This window comes from Phyllobates terribilis, unplaced genomic scaffold (assembly GCF_046119375.1).
Source record: "Phyllobates terribilis strain yellow unplaced genomic scaffold, ASM4611937v1 Scaffold_4__5_contigs__length_816908805, whole genome shotgun sequence".
Lineage (NCBI taxonomy): Eukaryota > Metazoa > Chordata > Amphibia > Anura > Dendrobatidae > Phyllobates > Phyllobates terribilis.
The window spans coordinates 480,681,239-480,699,792 of record NW_027362764.1 but is presented as its reverse complement, the minus strand read 5'-3'; the positions used below and the strand labels follow the sequence as shown (position 1 = coordinate 480,699,792).

Below are 18,554 nucleotides of genomic sequence, written 5' to 3'. Positions count from 1 at the left end.
CTTTGTAATGTGAGGCTCATATGATCTAATGGGGCAAAAGACAAAGTGTTGTTATTGAGAGCAAATGATTTTAGCACAGATGGTAAAATTAACTGCCATAGCTAAAAAAAAAAAATTCTTCAACATTGATTTTGCAACATCGTGGAACTATGAAAATCTCGATAGACATGTTAATTAAACGTGGATGAGAGACAGCCACAGGATGAGGGGTACAACAGCAATCTGCAGACTTGCACAAAGATTAGATAAAAAAATATAAATATTTACTAACTAGTTTATTAAAAGGACAGTATGGTAGGTAAACAGCGTATAAATAAATACTATGACAGCAGTTACTCTAAATAATACAGACTAAAAGTATTCACAGGTATACTTAAGTGAATTAACAGTTATATGCAGGCAAAATACACGCGATTAACCCTTTTCTATGCATAAATCCACAAAATGATATTGTAGTGCCAGCACTTTAGTAATCGCCTACTTGGAGCAGTTTTTGAAATGTCTCTTACAGAAGAGGCCTTTTCTCCTAACTAGACCGCTTTAAAGTTATGAATATATGCGCATATATATTCAGTTGTAAGATGGTACCGGTATGTCTTGAGACTGAAGTAGAAGAGTCCTTGCTGGGCTGATTCTCGAATAATCAGAAATGCTGACTTGAATCTCTTAGAGAATGTCGAACTCTCCAATGCTGGGCTTCTCTAAGTCCTTAGAAATAAGGTGTGGCAACACAGCATTTAAGCTTAATTATCCAGACTTCTTTCTCAGTATGCCAGGAGACATAGGCTATTGTCTGAATGTTGACTCTTCTTGTATGTTGAATTAGTATTTGTAAATTGCTGAATGGCTGTCGTTTGCTTCTTATATCTGCTCCTACACTTTATTGTACTACTACCTTTTCAATATATGAACATAGGGTAATTGAACAATAGATGTTTGTTAATATATTGATTACACATTGTACCAGGCCAGCTAGTTTGTTGACCTGCAAAACAAAGGCGGATAAACTAGGCAGACTGATTAAATACTCAAACAATGCAAATTAATCTCATCACACCTTCCCTCTGACCTGTGGATGATGGCTTGAAGTACTTTGTAAACTATATAAGGGGGATATGCCTCTGTATCAGTGTGACTTGACAGAATAGCTACCAGGACAACATGGTTCCATCAAGAGGGGCACAGATGTGACTCTACAGGATGAAAGCTTAGGGGACCACTGCCCCATCTGGAAGAACACAGATCTGCTCCATTGTCCGAACCTGGATTCTTTAAGACATCTCTGAGGGTTCAGCAATGGTCAATCAGGTCACCTGGCCACATACATCATTGCTCTCGTTAACTTCCTAAGTTTGTCATTGCCTCCTCTCTGTGGGTGCCCTCCAAAAGCGGGGTGCCACTGGTGGGGTAGTTGGCCTTGGAAGCCCCGAAGTCACAGCTGCTCTAATCCTGGCAAGTCAGCGGAAGGGTGAGACTGTAATTTGCACCATCTTGGGTATTTGCTGGGACTGTTTTATATGTTATTGTTTGTTGGGGGTTCAATAAATTATTGCCACACCGTTTTACCCTCACCCTCTGTTGTCTGAGTTGTGTTATGCCAACAGGAGAAGAGAGCGGGCATTCAGTGGGATGGGCCCTGCTACATGCTGTCTTTCTAAAGACAGCTGGGCCAGCAGATGAGAGCACCCACTGACCCCCAGGTCTCCACATAAAGCCTCACGTAGGCTAGCCCAACATGCTGTGTACTTGGTTGTCCTCACCGAGTCGGCTTATATCAAGCTGAACAACACGTCCCAAAATAACCAAAAACAGACCCTGAGTCACACCGCTCTATCCAGACCATTTTCCAAGGATAAACCTTTAATAATTGCATGGTTGGGTCAGTGGGTGACCCTGCAGAGACAGGCGCTCACACATTATAGATGTACACAATATAAGAATATAAATAATGATCACAGTACAAGTCTCATGGACATAAAGTAAAGTGCATAGTGATAGGAAATCAGTAAACATAGCACACTGTGGGGGACATACAGTACAGACCAAAAGTTTGGACACACCTTCTCATTTAAAGATTTTTCTGTATTTTCATGACTATGAAAATTGTACATTCACACTGAAGGCATCAAAACTATGAATTAACACATGTGAAATTATATGCTTAACAAAAAAGTGTGAAACAACTGAAAATATGTCTTATATTCTAGGTTCTTCAAAGTAGCCACCTTTTGCTTTGATGACTGCTTTGCACACTCTTGGCATTCTCTTGATGAGCTTCAAGAGGTAATCACCGGAAATGGTCTTCCAACAATCTTGAAGGAGTTCAGAGAGATGCTTAGCACTTGTTGGCCCTTATGCCTTCACTCTGCTGTCCAGCTCACCCCAAACCATCTCGTTTGGGTTCAGGTCTGGTGACTGTGGAGGCCAGGTCATCTGGCGTAGCACCCCATCACTCTCGTTCTTGGTCAAATAGCCCTTACACAGCCTGGAGGTGTGTTTGGGGTCATTGTCCTGTTGAAAAATAAATGATGGTCCAACTAAACGCAAACCGGATGGAATAGTTTGGACACACCTTCTCATTTAAAGATTTTTCTGTATTTTCATGACTTTGAAAATTGTACATTCACACTGAAGGCATCAAAACTATGAATTAACACATGTGGAATTATATACTTAACAAAAAAGTGTGAAACAACTGAAAATATGTACTATATTCTAGGTTCTTCAAAGTAGCCACCTTTTGCTTTGATGACTGCTTTACACACTCTTAGCATTTTCTTGATGAGCTTCAAGAAGTAGTCACCGGAAATGGTTTTCACTTCACAGGTGTGCCCTGTCAGGTTTAATAAGTGGGATTTCTTGCCTTATAAATGGGGTTGGGACCATCAGTGGTGTTGTGCAGGAGTCAGGTGGATACACAGCTGATAGTCCTACTGAATAGACTGTTAGAATTTGTATTATGGCAAGAAAAAAGCAGGTAAGTAAAGAAAAACGAGTGTCCGTCATTACTTTAAGAAATGAAGGTCAGTCAGTCTGAAAAATTAGGCAAACTTTGAAAGGTCCCCAAGTGCAGTTACAAAAACCATCAAGCGCTACAAAGAAACTGGCTCACACGAGGACCGCCCCAGGAAAGGAAGACCAAGAGTAACCTTTGCTTCTGAGGATAAGTTTATCCAAGTCACCAGCCTCAGAAATCGCAGGTTAACAGCAGCTCAGATTAGAGACCAGGTCAATGCCACACAGAGTTCTAGCAGCAGACACATCTCTACAACAACTGTTAAGAGGAGACTTTGTGCAGCAGGCCTTCATGGTAACATAGCTACTAGGAAACCACTGCTAAGGACAGGCAACAAGCAGAAGAGACTTGTTTGGGCTAAAGAACACAAGGAATGGACATTAGACCAGTGGAAATCTGTGCTTTGGTCTGATGAGTCCAAATTTCTGAGATCTTTGGTTCCAACCACCGTGTCTTTGTGCGACGCAGAAAAGGTGAACGGATGGACTCTACATGCCTGGTTCCCACCGTGAAGCATGGAGGAGGAGATGTGATGGTGTGGGGGTGCTTTGCTGGTGACACTGTTGGGGATTTATTCAAAATTGAAGGCATACTGAACCAGCATGGCTATCACAGCATCTTGCAGCGGCATGCTATTCCATCCGGTTTGAGTTTAGTTCAACCATCATTTATTTTTCAACAGGACAATGACCCCAAACACACCTCCAGGCTGAGTAAGGGCTATTTGACCAAGAAGGAGAGTGATGGGGTGCTACGCCAGATGACCTGGCCTCGACAGTCACCAGACCTGAACCCAATCGAGATGGTTTGGGGTGAGCTGGACCGCAGAGTGAAGGCAAAAGGGCGAACAAGTGCTGAGCATCTCTGGGAACTCCTGCAAGATTGTTGGAAGACCATTTCCGGTGACTACCTCTTGAAGCTCATCAAGAGAATGCCATGAGTGTGCAAAGCAATCATCAAAGCAAAAGGTGGCTACTTTGAAGAACCTTGAATATAAGACATATTTTCAGTTGTTTCACACTTTTTTGTTAAGTATATAATTCCACATGTGTTAATTCATAGTTTTGATGCCTTCAGTGTGAATGTACAATTTTCATAGTCATGAAAATACAGAAAAATCTTTAAATGAGAAGGTGTGTCCAAACTTTTGGTCTGTACTGTATGTGACTGCAACGATCTGTAAAGATCAATATATAAGACTTAATAGTCAATGTAGATTATCGCTGGATAAGGTAAAGATGCCTGTTACGGATCCGGGTGGTGGAACCTCTGTGCTGCGGTGCAAGGAGGGACCAGAGGGGCGTAACTAGGTATCAACTTGGACTGACCAAGGTCGTACGGCGGCTCAATCGACTCCGTGACCAGGGAAGGACCGAGCAGAGGGACCAGGTGCTACTCTGGGCCAGACCTTGTATGAGAGCAGGTGACTCCCACGGGTCAGAAGGCAGGGACTGACCGGTACAGCAGATGAGCACGGCAGGCAGGCTGACGGGAGATCCGGGTAGACGGACTGGCAGACACGGCAGGTAACAAGCAGGAGCCTCCAGGTAGGCTGGCTGGTAGGCATGGCAGGTAACAAGCAGGAGCCTCCAGGTAGGCTGGCTGGTAGGCACGGCAGGTAACAGGCAAGTGCTTCCAGGTAAGCAGGCGGGCAGGGTCCATAGACAGACTGGCGGACTGGACTGTAGACAGACTGTCGGACTGGAGAGTAGACAAGCTGGAGGACAGGACTGGTAGTCAAGCTGGCGGATAGGACTAGTAATCAGGCTGGCGGACTGGACTGGTAGTCAAGCTGGCGGACTGGACTGGTGGTCAAGCTGGCGGACTGGACTGGTAGTCAGGCTGGTGGACTGGAGTGGTAGTTAGGCTAGCAGCGGGACCTGAGGGCTGAAACAGAGTTTAGGACACAAAGCTACAACCTTGCACGGGCACCTCCATTTTGGAGGAGGTGCCTTTTATATGACAGGTCCTCCAGCCATTGGCCGGGGACTCCTTAGGACGACTCGCGCGGCCCCTTTAAGAGGGAGGGAGCGCGTGCACGCCCTAAGCACAGAGCCCGGGAAGCTGTGCGCGCCGGCAGCAGCAGAAGCAGGAGTGCCGGAGGACGCCGGGTCTGCCTGCAAATCCTATGCCAGTAAAAACATTGCAAGGATAAGATTACTAGCAATAAACCCAATAACTGTCTCGACCTGTGGAACACAAATATAGGACATATAAAGTGCTAGTGCAATAAATAGATCCATGCAGGAACGAGAGTAACAGTCAAAGATCTCATATTATACCTAAATAGTCCTAGGAGACATGTATGGCACCTACCCCGAAGCGCGTTTCGGCGTGTGTCCTCGTCAGGGGGTGGCGTCAGATACGAAGAGGGAGGTTTAAAAGTATACCCGCCGCCAATAGGCGTGCATCGGAACTCCTGACGCACGCATTGTCCAAGAGACGCCTGAAGACATCCAGCGTCCGCGTCACGTGGGTGCCGCATCAGGTCAGGTGACCCAATGACGTCCACACTCGTGGAGACGCAGACACTGGAGGATGCCCTGATCCAAAGACAGCGCGCGCGTATTGTTCCAGTCAGGTTCTATAAGGTGAGAAAAACTAGCCTTTTTTTCTTTCTTCACCACTTGGATAAGACCCTATTGCACTTGTGCATCTTTTATCTGGTCATCATTCCAGGTGCAATAACAGCTTGGAGTTACATTAATTTGGTCTTGGAGCCAGTGGGGCAATTATTTCTTCAAAGTGTAGAAGCTGTTTTCAACATGACAATGCCAGGCCACATGTTGCTCATACTACTATGAGCAGCCTGCATGGCCTAAATGTGCTACCATGGCCTGCAGCGTCTCCCAACTTGTCTTCCATCTATCACATCTAGGAAGCCATTGGTTAGTAATTGCAAAGGGAGCTGACAGAAGCAGATCTTGATGATTTGCATGTCCAAATTCATTCAGTGTGGCAGAACATTCCTCAGACAATCATTAATAACCTCATTTATAGAATGCTAAGGCTTGTAAGCGCATGTATTTCTGCGTGTGACACATATACATGATACTTAATAAATTAAGAAGTTTTGAAAATCTTGTTTCCAGTTTTTCACCATTTTGATATGTCAAATGATTCTGTGATTTTCATAATTTCAGAACTTTTCATTCTTCGTATTGCAATTTCTTTGTTGAGGAGTGTAGTAACATGCAAATTAAATACATAAAAGAGTAAATCTGTAAGGACCCCAACCTACTTTGTCCATTGGGCACCATGGTCAATGTGTGACTACTACCACTGCACGGCCTAAGGTTTCACCTCTGTCTTTACCTTTCACCACATAACTTCCTACATGCACTAGATCCATTTCTTTTACCCCATGGTTTCAGTACAAATCAGTATATAACTGAGCTAGGATAAAGCTCTATTGTAGTATGCAATCATATTCCATTCATTTCTGTAAACAGATCCTGTATATGTTCATGCATATCCTTCGTAGCATTGCATACTCATGTCATGTTTAGCAGCTGACAGATAACTATATTTATTTACAGATGCTTATCCCTCTGGCTAGAGCATCATTTATTAAAAATGTATTATGCTGGTACAGAAACAAAGTAGAACATGCTATAGCACCATGCCAGAGGATGCAATAACATTGCACATTGTGGTTTTATGTAAGTCTGCTAGCCTGAGCATTTTTATAATCTACAAACTGTATTTTATAAAAAAATTATCTGAAAGGAAAAGCTACCCAAACATGTCATGTTTAAACATTGTTGCAAATTGGTGGATCATTTTTAAGAGAGAAGCAGATCTGTGTAGACACTGGATAAGATCAGTGGGAATCTAACTGCTGGGACCCACATCAATAGGCAGAATGAGGCAATTTTATCCCTGTTAAAATGGAGCGAAAATGGGCATGATTGGTTGCTGCTCCATTCATTTTCTATGGGACTGCCAAGTGCATTTGGCATTTTTTGGTGAGCCTTAGAGAATGAATGGTTGAGCATGAGCACTGCTGCTTCATTCTAAAGGGAATAAAAGTGTTTCATTCTTGCGATCAATAGGGGTCACAACTAGCTACATTCTCTCCATAACTGTTGAGTTACGGCCTATACTGTTTCCTAACTACTATTCATTTCTATAGGTGTTACAGAATCAGCTTTGCTCAACCACATTCACATTGTTCCATATATATATATATATATATATATACACAGAGCAAAAAAATAACTTGTTTTTGCTCCCATTTTCCATGAGCTGAACTCAAACATCTAAAACGCTTTCTATGTACACAAAATGCCTTTTTCTCACAAATATTGTTCACAAATTTGTCTAAATATGTGTTAGCGAGCAACTCTAATTTGTCGAGATAATCCATCCACCTCACAGGTGTCGCATATCCAGATGCTGATTAGACAGGATGATTATTGCACAGGTGTGTCTTAGGCTGGCCACATTAAAAGGCCTCTCTACAATGTGCAGTTTTAGAGTATTGAGGGGGTCAGAAAACCAGTCAGTATCTGGTGTGACCACCATTTGCCTCACTCAGTGAAACTCATCTCCTTCACACAGAGTTGATCAGGTTGTTGATTGTGGAATGTTGGTCCACTCCTATTCAATGGCTGTGTGTAGTTGCAGGATATTGGCAGAACTTGAACACGCTGTTGTACACATCAATCCAGAGCATCCCAAAAATGCTCAATGGGCGACATGTCCTGTGAGTGTGCTGGCCATGCAAGAACTAGGATGTTTTCAGCTTCCAGGAATTGTGTACAGATCCTTGCAACATGGGGCCATGCATTATCATGCTGCAACATGAGGTGATGGTCGTGGATGAATGGCACAAGAATGGGCCTCAGAATCTCGTCATGATATCTCTATGCATTCAGAGATGCACCTGTATTCATTGTCCATAACATATGCCTGCCCATACTATAACCCCACCATCACCATGGGCCACTAGATTCACAACATTGACATCAGCAAACCGCTCACCCACACGATGACATACATGCAGTCTGCGATCTGCCCTGTACAGTGAATACCAATATTCATCCGTGAAGAGAGCACCTCTCCAATGTGCCAGACACCATTGAATGTGAGCATTTGCCCACTCAAGTCGGTTACGATGAAGAACTGCAGTCAGGTGGGACCCTGATGAGGACAACGAGTATGCAGATGAGCTTCCCTGAGAAGGTTTCTGTTTAAATAATCTTTATTAAGTTATTTTTTTTACAATTTATATATTCTAACAGTTTGTGCAGAACTTCTTTGGCTATGCAAACCGATTGCTGCAGCAACTGTCCGGATGGCTGGTTAACATGCTGGATGTTGAGGTCCTGGACTAGCGTGGTTACATGTGGTCTTCAGTTGTCAGGCCGGTTGGATGTATTGCTGAATGCTCTGAAATGCCTTTAGAGATGGCTTATGGAAGAGAAATGAACATTCAATTAACAGGCAAAAGCTCTGGTGGACATTCCTGCAGTCAGCATGCCAATTGCATGCTCCCTCAAAACTTGTGACATCCGTGGCATTGTGCTGTGTGATAAAACTGCACATTTTAGAGTGGCCTTTTATTGTGGCCAGCCTAAGGCACACCTGTGCATTAATCATGCTGTCTAATCATACCGTGTATAGGGGTTTAGGGCCATTATACTGTGTATAAGGGACTGTGCGACCATCATACTCTATATAGAGGTGGCATGTGGCCATCATGCTGTGTATAGTTGAGCTGTAGAGCCATCATATTGTGTATATTCGGCTGTATGGTCTGCTGTTCTGGACAGTATGCTCCTATTTGGGGGCTGTAAAGGCAACATATGGTGTGGGGGCATCATACTGTGTGTGTGAGGGAGTGACTGGGCACATCATTCTGCAGACATCATACTGTGTGGGAGAACTGTATCGACATTATACTATGTTGGGACATCTTATTTTGCTGGGGTCACTCTAGGGTCATAATTAGTGATGAGCGAGCATACTTGTTTCTCGAGATTTACGAGCATGCTCGGGTGTTTCCTGAGTATTTTCAGCGTACTCTGGCATTATGTTTTAGTCAAGCTTTCTTAGGCATTCCTCACATGTATTAAATGTATTAAAGCTGTCAAACAGTCGCAAATCATGAGCACTGAGTGACGAAAACATAACACTGAACACCGCTGAAGATACTCGGCGAGCACCCGAAAGGGTTAACAGAACATACTCGCTCATCACTAGTCATAATACTATGCTGGTGGGGGTATACTGTGGGGGAGGAAACACACTGTATGCGGGGGGTAGCATTTTTAGGAGGATCATACTCTATGGAAACCATTAAAGGGGTGAAAATACTAACGGGCATAATTATTGTGTATGTGCCACAACACATGTCCCTCTCCCTTTTAATAAAAGGTATGAGAGGTATGATTTTCTGTGATTTTGCATATGTGCCATGACCCTGCATACTCCGTTGAACATTTTTTTTATTGTGGAGAGACAATTATGACATTTGCTGTAGGATCCTATGATTTCGATGTATGGCCCTTATTAGCTTTCTTTTTGCTTCCAGTATATATGTTACAATTAAAATTATATTACTGACATTCAAGTTCTTTCAAAATACATTCGGAAGTGGATAGTTATTTTTACATATCTCATTTGTTGTTTTCCATTTTCCAGTTATAAATGTTGCAGTTAAGTTTTAGTAAATGCAATTAGCAGCAATCTATGGCAATCCTCTCTATTCGTAAAGTGAATTTAGATTCTATCATATAGATTAATTCTAAGGTTTAGTATACAATTAGAATTAGCTTTTCCAATTAATGACCCAATTGTCTAACTACCCTTGATGATGGGTGAGCAGAGCAATGTGACATCTGTGAATGTGTAATTTATTGGTCAAGAATCTTTGTTTTCTCCTTGCAGTCCTACGATGTCTTGGAATTCCTGCACGACTTGTTACCAATTATTTTTCTGCTCATGACAAGGATGCCAATGTGCAAACTGATGTCTATCTAGATGAAGATGGTAAAACCAACAATAAACTTACAAAGGACAGTATCTGGTATGTATGTGAAGGCACTTAGTCATAATTAGCTTAGCATGACAATTTGTCTGACAACTTGACCTTCCAAAAATATGTTGGGACACCAAGGTTTGTTACTGAGAATAATCTATTTGGTTCTTCATATGTGTAATGCATTGAAACATTAATACAGTATGCCTTTTGTGCTGATGTTAATGCCAGAGGACATTTGGATCGATACAGTTATTGATGACTTTTAATTGGTTGTGCTATACCATGTGATGTAAACTCTGCAAGGCTTTGTGGGGAAACCTGCTAGGAGGTCCACAAGGTCATGTGAGCCTTGTCTGGCAGATGTAATCTTCTGAAATGTGTAAAAGAGTAGAGGCCAATTTAGGTGATGGTGCAAAGCAAAATGAAAATTATTCAAATTTGCTGGGTTCAGTGAATTCCTAAAAATTCCATGTGATGTGATCTGCATCAAATCAATATGCTCATCTGTAATATATTTACATAAGACATCGATAACAAAGAATCTAGATGTCGTAAATAACATTGATTGTCTCATGACTGTCATGCTCCTGAATTCGATCCCTTGAGTTTGTGTTCTGTGGTCGGCTTCTCTTTCTGCCGGGCTATAGGCGACACACCTTTTCTCTTGGTGCTTGGGTTCTGCTATTCTGGCTGCAGTCTGCCTAATTTAACACAGGCGTTTTCATTTCTCTGCCCATCACTTGTTGGGTGCAGCTTTAAATTCTGTCCTCCTGCTGATTTTTCCTGCAGGTGATAGTTTCATTTGGATGTTCTGACATTCTGTTGATGTTTGAAGCCAGTCTCTGAGATTCCAGCTTCTAAGTATTTTCACTTTGCTGTTTCTTTGCTATATTTTGTACCTATCTTCTCTTTGTCATTAGGAAGTAGGCAGTATATTTGTTAACAGTACCTGCTTTATTTTTTATTTGGTATTTTGTTATTTACTTTACTCACTCTGGGATTTTTCCTTCCTTCAACACACTTCTCCTCTTGTAGGTAATTCACACTCTGCTCTGCCCTCCAGTTCTTTAGGAGGAACGTGAAGCAACTTGTGGGTCTTTTAGACAGTTTAGGTCACAGCTGCCATCTCCTAGTCTGTGATTTGATTTATCTCTGCACCCACAGGCTCTACTAGGGACTGCTGAGTCAGGATATCTATTCTGTACAGGATGTCAGTTGCAGATTTTTAGTGTATAACCTATTTTCCCTAGCCTAGTGAGTTGCTGCACAGGCATTGCTATTGTAGGAGCTGTTAGGGGCATGCAGGATGAGTCGCCGTTGAGTGGGGGCACCATAATGTTATCTTAGTGTGCCAACCTCCGTGGTCAGGTAGAGACAGACCAGGGGCGGAATAGGGCTTTTACCAGTCTCAACAGGGATCTGTCAGGTTCAGTTTTTTTGTCCCCCTGGTTTGTTTGCTACATGTGTGCTTATGCAGTCATAAACATGACAATGGTACTTATCGAGGAGGCAGTGAATATTTGTGTTTTGAAGTTGATGTTTTGAGAGCAACTTTAACTGGGACCAAACTGTGATACTAAATGACTGAATCAGAGCATTTCCAAGTTAGCAGGTCTTACAAGGTCCTCCCAGAATGCTGTGGACAGTACCTACCAAAAGTGACTTAAGGAACAACTAACAGTGAATTAAAGACTTTGTTATGCGTGCCCAAAGGTCACTGATGTGCATGAGGAATGAAGAGTAGCCTGTATCACAGATTGCTTGCTGCAATAGGAAATTGTCAGAAAACACAGTGCTTGCTGTGTAAAAAAAAAGGCTGAGAAGCTGTACACTGATCAGAGAACCCATGCTGTCCCTTGTCAACCACCTAAAGCTCTAACAATGGGCATGTAAACATCAGATATGAGCCATGAAGTAATAGAAATAAGTATATTGATCTGATGAATCATGTTTTCTTTTACATCATGTGAACAATTGGGTGCATTTTAATTTTTAACCTGGGGAATAAATGTCACCAGGATGCACTATGAGAAGAATTTAGGCTGGCAAATGCATATAATACTCTGGATTATGATTGACGTGAAAATGTTGGGTCAATTTTTATAGAAATAGTTTTCTGTAATGGCAGTGATCTCTATGATCATTATAATGTCACTGTCACAATACAATAAATGTTCAAGAATTGTTTGTTGAATTTGGTAAAGAGCTGAAAATGCCTCCGAAATCCAACATCTCAATTATATCGAGCATCTATGGGATGTGCTCCAAAAACATATACAATCCATGGGGATCATACCTTGCAATTTACAGGACTATAAGGATTTTCTGCTAACATCTAGGCAGGTGTCTTAATACAGTATTTACATAACACTTCCATGTGGAGCCAACATAATACTATGACATCGTTTTCATATAATACTACTAATGGCCACTCGCAATGAAAATACAGATTAGGAGTAGGAAAGTAAGAAAGCTAATACTCTGTTTACACTTGTGTTGTAATTTCCATTAATAATGGAAGCCACAAAGCATTTCCGGTTTTGTCCCATGATGGATTGATATCACCAGCACCAAACAGATAGTCCCATTTACGTGTACGTCATTTTGATGTGAAGAAAGCATCACATGCAGCACTATTCTTTTCGAGGCAAGAGGGACAGATCATGTAATTTTGTAAATAACCAGAGCATGGTGAAACTTGTATACTTTACTCCAGTACTGCCTCAACATTATTTTTGATGATGCAAGATACATGTCACCTACATAAATTAATGGGAAGCATCTTATTATATTCCATCTCATACATTCTGAAGAGTCATTTCTGAGTAAAGCAGTGTTCTTGCACTGTTTAAAAAATGCAAGATTTGTAGATAGCTTTCCTTGAATAATTCTCTTCGCATGCTTGTGCCTCATTATATTTCTCCATTGACAAGTTTTCCTTGATCCGAGATTTTATTCTTGCTTTGAAATGGCTTGTTAGACAAGCTTTAGATCCTTTCGGCTTCTTTCAGTTTCTGTTTTTGCCCATTATTAATGAAATGGTCAGAGTTTAACTATTCTGTTCTTTTTTTTTTTACTGACATTTTATGGCTGCTAAAATTTTACAGATCAGGAATGCATAAATGGCTACTTAAATGAAATCAGCTTCTTCAAACTTGGCAGGGTGCTGATCATTTAAAAAGCAACATTAACCAGAACTTGTAATCGACACATACATACATTTCATGAATTATAAATGAAGATATCTTGGTGACATAAATTAGTCAAATGAAAGTTATACCTTTTCCTAAGTAACTTGTAAGGACGTGCAATTTTACATTTCACAATATTATTCTTATTAGAAAAATGAGAATCTGTGTAATACAATTGTTTTTCTTTATTTATTTACGTTGTCAGCGTATTACGCCGCTTTTACGGACTCACAATAAAACATACAAAAACGAAACCAAAATGAATTTTCTTGGGCAATATGTTAAGGAACATCCTTTCCAGAGTAATGACTTGTATATAACTAGTGTTGAGCCACCCCCGTAGTGTTCGAGTTCGGTTTGGTTCGTCGAACACCCGTATGTTCGCCGAACTGTTCGTCTAACTGTTCGTCGAACACCTTCGAACACCGTTAGAACCAATGGCAGGCAAACAAAAACACATAGAAACACATAGAAAACACATAGAAAACACTTCAAAGGTGTCCAAAAGCTGACAAACTGCTCAGAAGACACAACTAACACATGGAAAAGTGACAAGTACATATAGTCATGCGAAAAGAAAAGAGGTGGAGGAGTAAAAGGAGGGGGAGACACAGATATAGGCATGTCATGCCCTTCTAAAACCAAAAAAGTGCGAAGCCGACACGGCCAGTCCGTTCCTGCCCGTGCGACCTCCATGTCGCCGGGTTTGTGCCAGAGCCGCGGTGGACCCTGACGGCCAGCCCCCCTCTCCCAATACTGGTGCCTGTCCGCTGGTGGGTTGAGCGAGCCCCCCTGCGGTGGAGGCAGGTCTAATGTTTTTAATTTAAATTGTCTCTCTAATTTGAATGAGTACACTTTAAATCCTTTTACAAGGATCTATTGGAGGGCAAGTCTCATGCCAGCAGCCGCAGTAATTCCAGCTCCAGTAGCGTCCACTAAAGCTGCTGCAGTTAAAAAGCTTTTATAAGGATTGAGCTTGGCGGTCCACCGCAAGGCGTCCTACCGCCAGTCCCAGCCCCTGTGCCTTGGGGTGCCTCCCCGATGCTCTTCACTGAGTGTCCCGGGGGCCCGAACCATTTCCTTTGAAAAAATTAAGTGTCCAAACTACAGGTGGTGTAGCTTGCTTAACAGCTGGGTTAATCCGCTAACTAGCAGACACTGCTACTAGGCCCAAAGTATTGCTTGGGCTAGATGCAGTTAAAAATTTGTAATTAGATTCTCTCGTTGGATGCTGAGAAAGCATTCCGTAGAGTCTCCTGGCACGCCATATATTATTCTCTTAAAAAGCTTGGGGTAGGGGACCCTTTTATAGCCAAAATCATGGCCCTGTATCGTAATCCGTCAGCTAGGCTGAAGATAAATGGAACATTATCATCACCTATCATAATCACCAATGGGACAAGGCAGGGATGTCCTCTGTCCCCTCTCTTATACATCCTAGTGATGGAGCACCTGCTCCCATCAATTCACGATAACCCCAATATTAGGGGGATTGAGGTGGGAGGCACCGAGTACAAGTGCTCTGCATTTGCTGATGATGTCCTAGTATATATCACTCAACCACATATATCCATCACTGCTGTTATGGCTGAAATAGAACACTTTGGTACATGGTCAAATTTTAAAATCAATGCAGCGAAGTCTGAGGCCCTCGATATCTCTCTCCCCAAATCCATACAGGATTCCATCCAGTCCAACTTTCCCTTTGCCTGGCCCTCACAGGGTATCAAATACTTAGGAATTCGTATTCATAGAGACCTCTCCCGTCTATTTTATCTTAATTTTGGGCCCTTTATTGAACAACTCCATAGAGATCTTACTTCTTGGCCGGTGAAGGATTTTTCCTGGTTCGGCAGAATAAATATACTAAAAATGAACGTCCTACCTAAACTCTTATACCTCTTCCAAACCATTCCCGTGGTAATTCCCTCAAATTTTTGGAAAAAACTACGCAGTAGCTTTTGCAGATTTATCTGGGCAAGTGGGTGTCCATGCATTCGGGGGGACGTTCTGATCAGACACAAACAAAAGGGGGGCCTTAGCCTTCCGGATTGTAGAAGGTATTACATGGCAGCAGTACACGCTAGAATCCTGGACTTCTTCCATTATTCGGAGGGGAAATTGTGGGTCAAAATAGCTCAATCCATTTGTCCTAAAGCTCTTACCACTCTCCCATGGTGCGCCCATTTAATTGTCCCCTCTCTTGGCCTCATGTCATATAGTACTTATGCCACTGCTTTGGCTTTGAGATCCCAAAAAAAAGCTTATCCTCAATCGACCCCCAGGGCCCCTTGCTCTTGATTTCAGATAATCCAGATTTCTCACCAGGACTATCTGCAAATAGATTTCTCGGTTCAAATAAATCCCATCCGATATTATTTTCTCATGTCATCTCCAATACTTCGCTGCTCCCCTCAATGACTTGTTACAGGGAAGAGCCACTTCCCCGAAGGCTAATTTTGAATATAGCCAGTTACAACACTTCTATTCAACTGTGAAGAAGCGCACACATCTTCATAGAGATCTCACAAACTTTGAAAAATTGAGCCTATCATTGTCACCCCCTACACACCCCATCTCCCTACTGTATAATCTCCTCATTGCCCAGGTAACTGACAATAGGCCAGGATTCTGCGGTGCATGGGAAAGGGAACTGGGGTAGTCCTTCTCTAACTCACAATGGGATAAATGTTTCTTCCTAACACATAAAACCTCAATAGGGTCCAAAGCTCAGGAAACCTCCTTCAAAATTATCTCTAGATGGTACCGGGTACCAGCAGTCCTTCATAGATGGTATCCAGTGGTCTCAGATAGATGTTGGAGATGTGGGGAGGGGGAAGGGACAATGTCACACATATGGTGGGCATGCTGTATAATAAATGCATTTTGGGCAAAGGTGGTTCCCATGATTGAGAAAATAACTGGTTTGACTATCCCTAATACGCCAGAAGCCCTCCTTTTATCAATGTTACCAATAAGTAAACGTACTTATAAAAGGTCATCAATAGGCTACCTAATACAGGCGGCTAAGAATGTCATTCCACGACACTGGAAAAGCAGAGACCCACCCACTGTGGAGGAATGGTTTGCGGAGATCTCCCTCCTTAATAGGATGGAGCATCTGATTGCCATCTCACCGGCTGATGTTGATAGATACTGTGTGATTTGGAGGGATTGGATTGATTTGCAAAACTCTGACGCCTACCATCTAGCCCCCAACTAAAGTTATCCGTGATGTCGGCACAACAATGATCATAATCGCACTCTATTGATTGGTGGTCTGCCGTGGTCTGCTCCTTCTCTCTCTATCTTTCATATGGAAAAATACATGCTTGATCTGGATATTGATGGAAAACCCTCCCTGTACCCCCCAATGTACTGTCATTATGCATAGATTTATAGTTATACTACCCCTTTTACTATGTATATTGTATTTTCTTGTACTTTTTCAACACAAAAATAAAAAAAAACTTGAATTTGAAAAAAAAAAATTGTAATTAGATCTACAGGCGGTGGCTACTCCGCTGACTAGCAGACACTGAAGCTTTGAAGCAGACCTCTGATTCCCAGGCTATAGTATGAGTAAACAGCTCTTCAGACTCAACCATCTGTGTTACCTCAAGCCATAGTGTATGTAGTTTCTTACGGTTAAAAGGGGGTGAAGACCCAACCCACCTGTAATTGACGATGCCAACGTCATGTAAAACACAGCAAGGGGACTCCAAAAAGAGTCTCCATTTTTTCCAAAAATTTGGGGCACAGACAACACTTAAGTAGCATCAATTGCCCCAGAGTTGCTTAAAACAGTTGGTGAGGTGATTTTCACAAATCCTCAAGCTTTTACTCTCCCCAGGATGACACAGGGGTAGAAAAGTCCTTGCGGATCCATGATTTGTTCATCTTTATGAACGTGAGTCTATCTACATTGTCAGTGGACAGCCGCGTGTGCTTATCTGTCAGCACACCACCAGCAGCGCTGAACACACGTTCAGAGAGAACAAAAATTAATATTAATTTGAAAGCTGGTGGAGCTTAGTATAGATATCCTAATAGAATGAGTACCACACACTGCTACTATGCCCAAAATTATTTTCCAGACAAGATGCAGCTAAAAATTATTAGTAATTTGAAAGCTGGTAGAGCTTAGTCTAGATGGCCTAATAGAATGAGTACCACACACTGCTACAGGCCCAAAATTATTTTCCAGGCAAGATGCAGCTAAAAATTACTACTAATTTGAAAGCTGGTGGAGCTTAGTATAGATGGCCTAATAGAATGAGTACCACACACTGCTACAGGCCCAAAATTATTTTCCGGGCTAGATGCAGCTAAAAATTAGTATTAATTTGAAAGCTTAAAACGGTTGGTGAGGTGATTTTAACAAATCCTCAAGCTTTTACTCTCCCCAGGATGACACAGGGGTAGAAAAGTCCTTGCGGATCCATGATTTGTTCATCTTTATGAACGTGAGTCTGTTTACATTGTCAGTGGACAGCCGCGTGCGCTTATCTGTCAGCACACCACCAGCAGCGCTGAACACACGTTCAGAGAGAACGCTGGCTGCGGGACATGATAAGATCTCCAAGGCGTGAGTGGCGAGCTCCGGCCATTTATCCAGATTGGAAGCCCAAAAAGAGCAAGGGTCCAGTGACACAGTCATGGCTTCGATGTTCACTTGGAGATACTCCTGTACCATCGTCTCTAGGCGTTGACTATGTGTCTGACTTCTTGTCTCCTGTGGCCTTGCAAAGGATGGGCTAAAAAGTGGTGAAAGGATTCCGCAAAATTGCTGTTACCAGCAGATACTCTGTTTCTGTTACGGTTTGAGTGCTGAAGACTCGACAGTCCCACGGTTGGCAAGTTAGAACTGTGAGATTCACTACGTGCACCACTGGTGTTTTGTGGAAAAGCACATGTAAGATTCTGCAACAGTCTCTGCTGATACTCCTGCATGCGTGAATCCCTTTCTATGGCAGGAATTATTTCGGCAAATTTACTTTTGTACCGGGGATCTAAGAGTGTGGCTACCCAGTAGTCAGGATTATTTCGAATTCTGACAATTCGAGGGTCATGTTGCAGGTAGTGCAGCAAGAAGGCACTCATGTGTCTTGCGCATCCAGGAGCACCAAGTCCCTGTTGTGTTGGTGGCGAGGCAAGAATCATGCTTACTTCCTCTGCCCTCTCCCCCCAACCTCGCACAACAGATATGTGATCAAGGTCTCCCTCATCTGATGAGTCTTCCATGCCCATCGCCAGTTCGTCCTCCACTTCTTCCTGGCCTCCTGCACCTTCCTCACTAGTTTGGCTGCTACCATGCGTCCTGGTTAATACCTCTCCCCCACCCTCCCATGCCTGCCGC

The 18,554-nt window shown here is 42.6% G+C and overlaps 1 protein-coding gene across 1 annotated transcript in view; it reads left to right on the top strand.

Moving 5' to 3' along the window:
* F13A1 (coagulation factor XIII A chain) overlaps window positions 1–18,554 on the top strand; it is a 392,887-nt gene that overhangs the window by 200,728 nt on the left and 173,605 nt on the right. Inside the window, exon 8 of the mRNA XM_073678719.1 lies at window positions 9,911–10,049. Coding sequence (XP_073534820.1) covers window positions 9,911–10,049 — 139 coding nt within the window. The remainder of the gene's footprint in view (window positions 1–9,910; window positions 10,050–18,554) is intronic.